Genomic DNA, 8,792 nt, shown 5'->3' with positions numbered 1-8,792 from the left:
TTGTTTTTAAATCATTCTATTTATCATTAGTCTTTGTTTTCTGCCCTGAATCCAATCTGCAACCTAATGAACCAGATATTTTTTTTTTTTACTTTCAGGACTCCTCACCTTCGACATTAACCCTTAGTGTATGATTCACTCATTTTACAGATCTTAGAATTGAAAGGAAGCTATCTTTTTGACACAGTACAGCTTTCTTCCTGTAGTTCATCTCATCTAGCTCCACAGTGATTATGAAAGACAGACAAATTCATTCTTATCTTCAGCTGTTGAGTTTTTATGACATAATCACAATACTGATAGTAAAGTAAGTCCAAACACAACCGAGAGCAGCCACATGATCATCTTTCACTGATAGATTTGTGGGTGTTTTTTTCCTGTTACTATATTTAGTAGCATATAATGAATTTCACAAACATATATCCATGGAATTTAACATTGACAAATTGTGCTGCTTCTTCCTTGCACAGTAAGATTAAGGGTATTTATTAATCTCTTAAACATTGTCTATCCAGAGTGGAAGCTACAGGAGCACCAGATAGCCCAATACAGCAAGGCCATACAAAGCAAATAGCACTGCCTGCCTGGGTTGCAAATTATCACGTATGGGCTCACTCAGAATACAGCATGACATCCCACAGTTGTTGTAAAGCTGCTCTGCAGGAGCAAAAAGACATACTAGGTTGTGAAAAAGCCAAATACCTTTTCTATAGATTGTCTGCAGGTTTATGCAACATTATGGGACAGTCAGTAAAGCATAATAGGAACACCAAGGGATAAAACAGATAGTATTTAAAATAACAGTTACTCCACCCTGACTTTTCCAAAGCAAGCAAACAGGGACAGTATTTAGACTCTGCCCAACTACATATAAAAGACTTCACCTTGCTCCACTTGCAAGTTATTTCACATTCAACTACAGAAAGAAACAATCCAATGCCATCAAGTCAGAGCAGCAATGTTTCATTGCCACACTGTGGTGTTGTTAAGTCTTCACAGCCTACAATGCATGTGAAAAAGTTTGATCCTTTGGTCTTATTTGCCGTATTTTATTCCAGTCAAACTCAAAAATCAACCAACCAACAACATGCAAAAAAAACGCACAGTGGAGTAATAGCTTGCACAGAGCAGACAGAAAAGGCTTGATGTAAAATTGTGCTCTCTAGTGGAGAAATTTGTTTTGTACAATAGAAGTTCAAGCCACGCTGATCCATCCACTCAACCAACAAGTTTTCAGTGCAGAAAAAAAACCAGGATTTTCTACAATATGAAAAGAGTGTAAGTGCTTAGTTCAGCAGATTTATTATAACTGAGATAAGCTTGCACTGATACATCACAGATTACAGCTAGATAAGGTGTCTAAATATACAACAAAAAATAGCTAAGTCCTCATGTATGCTTTTATTTCTTTAGATTTTAAAAGTAATGGCACTCTTAAAGCAATACCAAAAAAAATTCCTTTTAATCATGTGAGACTCTAATATGGTCCTATATAACACTAAATAGTCTGATGAAAACAGGTTAGTTTTACACCAGGCAGTGCTATTTGGTTTAGATAATGAAAAATAGTATTTTTCTATACATAAGGGTCTGCTGATTTCTTTTTAGAGAGAAGAACTGACGTGATCACCAATTCCTTTCTCTCTAGTTAACCATACACCACTAAACTTAAACACACTGAATGGGTCTTCAGGAAATAGTAACTCCCTGTTCAATTTGTTTTCTTACACTCTTAACAAAATGCAACTAATTTTCTTCTTGACAGCTTCCCTAACATTTTTTTTGTGGGCATATATGGACCAATGAATGCATTAAATAAATGTAATAATCAATTTAATAGAATCTGTTCTTTAAACAAATTGGCCACTTGTACTTCCTCAATAGTATACAGGATTTAGCTTCTTTGAACACTGTATCTTAACCAGGCTGTTGGAATAAATCTGAAGTTAGAAGACAAAAAAAAATATGCAAGACTTACAAAATCTAGATGCACAGCTAACTCATGTTAATTTTAAAATATATTAAAATTTGGCATGCATTCTAATTCAAGAATAAGAATCTAGCAAGAAATGGATATTAGATTTCCCTCATGTGGTTGCAGAATGTTACGATCAGCTGTTAACTGGGATAGAAAGTAACATTCTGTCTTCCTCTTTGGCCCCTAAAGATGAAATAAGGGTTGGGAGGAGTTGTTTTTTTTTTAATGCACACAGAAACACGCAGCTACCTTTCATGTTTTAAGTATCCTCTGAAAAGGCAGCTTAACAACTCAGCAAAGTCAACAGTCTAGATTTAAGAAGTATCACAAGCCACAAACAGAATCATACAAGTTAAAATATTTGCCAGCTAGATATTTTCTAAATGCAAAAAAAATCGTAACTGATCTTATGGCTCGAGCAAGGAGAGAGTTCCACTGACTTCCAACATAACTGGTGCTGATATGGCAGGGATTTAAATGCTTGTATCTACTTAACCCCGTGACAGCAAACAGATTTCCTGTTTCTGCACTGGTAGTCATTCAGAATTTTAAGCTGGGGAACAGCTGTCAGTGACTGGGTGAAAGAAAAACTTAGCTCTACTTCAGCAGCTCTGTCCTATCACTTAATAAAAAGATGAGTAAGAACTAAGTAATAAACTGTAGTTTGGGTACAGCTAAATATTCATGGCTATTTATTTAAGTGTTTATGAAGTGCTGGAACTCTACAGGAGAATATTAAATGGAAAGAGCATCTTGCAAGTTTTCATAAGATTCTTCACATTTCTGTCCTTCATATGGATGTATCACTTAAACCATACATTTTCTTTAAACCATATGCAAGGAAAAATTCAGTTGATCTAAGAAAACCAGTCTTAAAATTAAGGAGCCAGAAAGAGAAGTGAGATATCTCTTGAAGTCCTATGTAGTTACTGTTACAGATAAGTAAGAGTGACCTAAACATGTTTAGTTTGAAATTCAATAGCAGTCATGCAAAATTAACACACTATTGTGAGCATATTGTAGCACACTTGAAGAGAACTGGTACATATTATTAGCTCTGCTGTAGTAATATCTGTCAGTCACACTAGTGCACGTGTGGAAGGGAGGCAGCCCAGTTACTGAGAGAAGTGTAGGCTTCTCAAAGCCTCATTTGCAGATCCTCCAGTTTTAGCTACGAAAGCATTATCAGAGCAAGGCAGAAGTTTTGCTGGATTTTGCAGACTCAGCTAACTATGTATGTGAGATTTTGTTCATCAAAACAAGACATTAAAAACATACTAAAGTACAGCTCAATAGAATTATGCATTAGGTTGTAAGCCAACTAAAAAACAGGTTCAAAGTTCTACAACAGGCTACAAGATCCTACTTAGTAATTCAGTTTAGCCCATGTAAAAAGTGCAAACGTGTGGTATCCTCCAATTAAATCAACCTCGGCATTTCCTGAAAAGAAAAACAGACCAAATCCCCAGACAATTCATACTGGCTTCCAATACCATCCTACATCCACACCCTATTTTGTGAGACTTTTGGGACAGAGCTAGGAAGTCATGCAGAGTGACAAATTACAGTTGCTACTACAACACTACCATGACAAACCACTTTAGTGATAATTTACAAAACCTACTTCAGAAGTGACTGTGCTAAGAACACCAAAGCTTGCACTGACCTATTTATAATTCAAGTACTATATTCCATGACAAAGAGGTTTTAGAGAAAATGAACACACACAGTCCAGGGGGTCCTCATAAGACAAAGCAGATTTCAGCCTTCTCTCAGTTTCCTAGATCTCCACAGTTGCAGAAGTGCCATTTGTGTAGCCACCTTTAGATTTCATGTGGTCCTGAATCGATACAGCCTAGAAAAAAGGTTTATTACAACATGCATCCTGTAAAGTCAGGTTGAAAGAACAATTATTCAAAGCATCAATTTAAAGAAGCAGGTGAGCCATATGTTTACAGTGTTACAGGGAGAAATAACAACTGAATCCAAGATTGTTAAATACTCTTTTAACTCAGTGCATGAGATGTGTCTTGCTGTCCAAAATCCACTTATTTTTACATCCCTTGCCCTAGCACAGATTTTACTTAAGTGTCATGTGTTATCTGGACCTAGTATTAAGTGAATCCTTATCCAAAAGGTTCTTATCAAATGTAAAGATACTGGGGAAATGAGCACTTTCACATCCACAGGACCTTATGTTTACAAACTAAAGGACAGTTGTGTTCCTATGCTATTATATTGATGAAAAAGAAAGTAAGTTAGATTTTTCTCTTTCTTACAATTATCTAGTACTTTATTAGCTACCTGCTCTACAGGTTACTGAGTGGAGACTTCTGCTTATCCAAGAGGTAGAAACTTACTGATGAAAAGTCACTGCTCATCTCCCCTGCCCCAACATGTGCAGTGTGTACAAAGTTCATTGGTTCTCCAATCATATTCCGGTCCAGTCTCCGACGCCTCTTCTGTAAGAAAGAAGGTATCTTAGGGTCTCTCTTCAGAAAACATGAGCAGCTTCCAGAGAGAAATAAGCAGCTGAGTTAAAAAAACAAAAAAAAGCTAGTAGTCACCCTTAAGGACAATCCATTAAGGCTGGGCTGAAGTTTCAGACTGTTTGCACTGAGCCACTTGTATTACTGTTAACTGAATTTAAGAAAAAACTGTTGCAAAGTCAGGGCCTGAGAAATGCCAACAGTCATTTGGCCAATGCTTCTGACAAAGCACACATAGTTTAAACACAATTCAACAGGTCCATTTTTAGCTTCTGCATTACTTAACCCAAAACAATTAGAAGAACATGACAAAGTGTTTTCCACATAACTGAAAGACAAAATTTCAAGTCTGATACAAGATGGCAGTTGTGCATCCACCTACCGTCTGGGGCTGTTCACCATTGCACCAATTAAAACAAACCAGGAATTCAGTCATTATCTTTTCCAGTAGCTAATAAGGTCTTGTTAAGTGTTTCTCTGGGAGTTAAAGCAGTACAAGGACCAAGATGCGGTTCCTGAAGTGAGTTTAGGAAGGAATTGCTTGTGCAGATTCACTGGTAAAGAGCACAGAAAACATGTGAGAAGCACACCTGCAAAAGGATTGTTTTTTAAGTTTATACTAAAACATATCAAAGTCTTGTAACAGTTATTGAGCAATAGACATTCCAGAGAACTAAAACAAGACTCTTGAACATACCTGGACAGAAGAGTAGCATCAACTTAAAATCAGGATCTTGATGTCAGAAATCAGGGTTAAAAACTCTGCACATTTACTCCCAGACAGACCGTACGGTAAGTTCTGGTTTCTTTCCAGAAGTGTAATAAAAGCAATGCTAGAATTAAGTCCGGGAGCATTGGCAGAGCTGGCCAGTGCTCATCAACTACTCAGCATTTGGAAAATAAATAAATAAAAGCTTTGAAGCAGAACAGATTGAATGCTTAACATCTACAAACAGGTTCAAAGGAAAGTTTCCTTCTTCCATCTGATACAGTTCCCTTCTTAGACATAGAAAAGCTCCCAGTAGAGAGTATTCTGCAACTCCAAAAAGCCCGTAAAAAAGAAAAAGAGCTTTGTATATCAGAAACAGAAACCAAAGAGAACCCAGAGCTTCCCAGAATGTATAAAACTATTATAAATGCAGCACCCCTGAACTGGAGACACCACTAGGTAACTCACTGACTTGAAATGCTCTGAAGCTATGACAAAGAAACAACTTTTTAGTGGTTACTGACTTTTTAAAATTAAGTGTCTTCCTTCAAACCACACCCAGGGCTACAGAGTAGCCTTTCATATCTACTTTTCCATACCCCAGATCATTTAAACAAGATCATAACATGATAATTTATGAAGAAGGTGTTTTTCTGAAGCTTACAGCCTAAGAGAAGTTACAGCTTCATCAATTCAGCTTTTATCAACCCCCACTGGAGTCTTCACAACCAAACAGCACAAGCTACCCCCTTCACAGACATTTTTTTATGTAGTCCCACAATCACGTATTTAACACATATATTTCTTTCACATTTGTGGTTTTCTTATACTTCATCACTTCTTACACTTTTAGCAGTTTTAATTTCTGCCATTTATCTTTCAAAGCATTTGCTATGTTTGCCTCAGCTTTAGGTATGATTGCAGAACACGTCATGTATCATTCCATTTAATCCTGGGTGGTTTTAATACAACTCACCATCTGGCTCAATAATTTTTCACCTCACCCTCTCACAACAGTCTTTATCACCACCAATGCCTTGTTTGGGTGCAGCAAGGAAGGGACACAACCATAAGGATACACAGAAGCTGAAGCCTTTGCCTGCACTTCACATTAGTTACATATTTTTGGGGGTTTATTTAATATTAAAGAGGCTGCATCAAAGCAAAGATTTTCTTAAAAATCATAAAGTGTGTCACTGTATGCATTTTGAAAATATGTCACTGACATATTTTGAAAGGAGGTGGACTGAGAGAAGCATCAAATTAGAGGAACATCCCCATCCCAGAATAATGGTTGAACACCCACTCTCTTCCCACCATACCCCCCAGCATCTGGACATCTACCTCCATGGGGCTCTGTGCATTCCTGGGTGTTTCCTGCTGCTCCCACGGGGCCCTGACAGGATGGTACGTCCTCATTCAAGTGCTGGCACGCAGCCAGCCCCCGTCTTGGCAACTCCAGCACATTTACAGCTCATATTCCTGGGTTATAATTGATCCTGATGGTAAAGCAAGAATGCTTCCCAGCAATCCCGGTCCCTGCGACGGATCCTTCACCCCGGGAAGCACTGCAGAAGGTTGTGGTGCTCCTCACACTTACCTACAGGTGTCTGAAAAGCAGAACGGAAACCAAAAATAGCGCCCTAGTTTGGCATCAGATCTGTGCAGCCGCACGGCGTTCCCAGCTCTCTCCATACAGCCTGTGGCTCACTTCCACCCCTGCGGCAGCTCTGCAGGCGTCCTCTGGCACACAGCAGCACTGGACATCTTCCTGTTGTGTTCTATAGCAGAGCCCTTCTTTTCCTCTGCATGAGTCAGAGTATCATCCTCCAGGACAGGGATGTCTGCAGCGGGGCATGGGACACCTCCTTCCTCTCAGAGACTCAAGGTTTCCACACTAACTGGAAGAATTTTAAAAACATCTTAGATGTGTTCAGGCTCACCCAAGATGAGTAAAAGCCAACAAGAATCCCCAAACTGAGCAGAAAACAACATTTTGTCACTGTTGGCACAAAGACCAGAACTGGACAATATCCTGTTGTTCTTTCTCTCTATTTTTCACCATAGCAGCAGCCTCATGGAGCAGAGGGAGACAAAGGGCCAGGGCAATGGCTAGCACAGCTGTCCCCTGCGATGGGCAGGATGCACAGCCCTCCTGCAGTTGCAGCCTTAAAGTGCCTGAGAGCTTTATTGAATGCTTAGATATATTTACATAGCGTAACATCTGATTTTTTTTCTATTACTGCCATGTTTTAAAAGGTATTAAAAGTATTATTTTATTGACAAAGTATCAGTTCTACAGGAAGTGGAAAATGCTTGCCTGAATCAATACACAAGAATTCTCCCTTTCCATAGACACGTGACATGCACTGTAATCTTGATCAATTATATCCACCATTCTGTTTCTTCACACAAGGGCTGATCGTGACAAATCCTTGACTCTGAGCCCTCAGTGAAATTAGTGTAGTTACCACGTACTGTCACACATCTGACACTGGCGACCATCACCCTGCCCCAACCAAGGTATTCCAGTGTGTCAACTTTCGAGTCCAGTTATTGTAGTTTTAATTCCAGCCCTGTCAGTACTGAACTGAGGTGAGAGAGGCATATTTCAGCCTAATTGCCTTTCTAAAAATCGCTTTGCTGCTAATTTGTTCATGACCTTACTTTGCTCATTTGCTATTTACACAATGTTAAATCCCTGAAACAGTTGAAAGTTTACATGTATGAATGGCAAGGTGTGGTGGAAAACAGTGGAGCTTGTATTTCTAGATAAAAAATTAATTTTGAGCCCAAAACTTGAAGAGTGCATCTTGCTTGGTGAAAGATGAAAAGAAAAAAAAACAACAAACAAACCAACAAAAACTAAGACTTTGGAAGAACCTTGGAGCCAAACAGCTGAAATCCTGCTGCAGATTGATCTTAACTGCCTGGGGAAAGCATCCTGTGTGAGATGTACCCCTCAAACTACATAAAAACACTATTATGTAGTTGGATTTTACAGTAGCCTTCTGTCATCCTGAAGCTTCACAGAAAGCAGAGAATACAGTTTTACCTGAGACCTCCATTAACCTAGGTGTGCTGACATTATTAATCTAAGGAATTTCAGTGTAGTCTGAGGAGATTTGAAAATTCCCTATTTAAAAAGTAAGTAGGCACACAGATTTTAGAAGAAATAACAAAAAACCCCAGATCCTCTATTGCAAAACAGAACCAAGATTAGTCATAAAATGAAAAAAAATGCATTTTTAACTAACTGCCCAACCCTTTCAAAGAAGAGCGACCAACCGATGTGTTACTTGGAAGGTAAAAATAATTGCACGAGAAATCCACCGAGACTTGCCTGGAGTCTCACCAGGAGAAAAATCAGTAAAACTCTCAAAAAGATGAGAAGCTGAATGGTTGGTAACACACCAACCACTGCTATTGTAAACATGTTGACCTGAGTTAATAGCTTGCAAATTACGGAATTGAATGTTACTAAGAATAAACTCGTATTAATGAAGGGGAAAAAGAAAAAAAAAAAGAAAAAGAAAAAGGCTGTGACTCTGAATGTATGTCTTCACAAAAGGGCAAAAACCTTGGCAAGAGGTGCAGTCCCCCAGGCGCTGCAGTC

The 8,792-nt window shown here is 38.6% G+C and overlaps 2 protein-coding genes across 2 annotated transcripts in view; one reads left to right on the top strand and one right to left on the bottom strand.

The window, feature by feature from the left end:
* Window positions 1-3,758: 3,758 nt before the first annotated feature.
* On the bottom strand, window positions 3,759-4,903 carry LOC104385937 (CDC42 small effector protein 2-B-like). Its single transcript, XM_009994464.1, has 3 exons — window positions 4,850-4,903; window positions 4,339-4,440; window positions 3,759-3,833 (listed from the first exon to the last, which is right to left on the bottom strand). Exons 1-3 carry the CDS (start codon window positions 4,901-4,903, stop codon window positions 3,759-3,761), a joined length of 231 nt encoding a protein of 76 aa, XP_009992766.1.
* Window positions 4,904-6,524: 1,621 nt separating this feature from the next.
* The window catches only part of LOC104386024 (nicotinamide riboside kinase 2-like), a 5,846-nt gene continuing 3,578 nt past the window's right edge, over window positions 6,525-8,792 (top strand). The window contains exon 1 of the mRNA XM_009994557.1: window positions 6,525-6,782. Within this exon, the coding sequence (XP_009992859.1) occupies window positions 6,525-6,782 (258 nt within the window). The remainder of the gene's footprint in view (window positions 6,783-8,792) is intronic.

The sequence above is a fragment of the Chaetura pelagica genome, unplaced genomic scaffold (assembly GCF_000747805.2).
Source record: "Chaetura pelagica isolate M959 unplaced genomic scaffold, ChaPel_1.0 scaffold222, whole genome shotgun sequence".
Classification (NCBI taxonomy): Eukaryota; Metazoa; Chordata; class Aves; order Apodiformes; family Apodidae; genus Chaetura; species Chaetura pelagica.
Note: the sequence above shows the minus strand (reverse complement) of the source record. Positions and strands in the feature narration are given on the sequence as shown.

Bases quoted from the DNA above. Each gene is read 5' to 3' on its own strand.
- LOC104385937 (XM_009994464.1), bottom strand. From the start codon at position 4,903: ATGACTGAATTCCTGGTTTGTTTTAATTGGTGCAATGGTGAACAGCCC. The intron at 4,441-4,849 runs GTAGGTGGATGC...TCTTTCTTACAG, and splicing joins ATGGTGAACAGCCCCAGACG to AAGAGGCGTCGGAGACTGGA. The intron at 3,834-4,338 runs GTAAGTTTCTAC...CCTTTTTTCTAG, and splicing joins TGAGCAGTGACTTTTCATCA to GCTGTATCGATTCAGGACCA.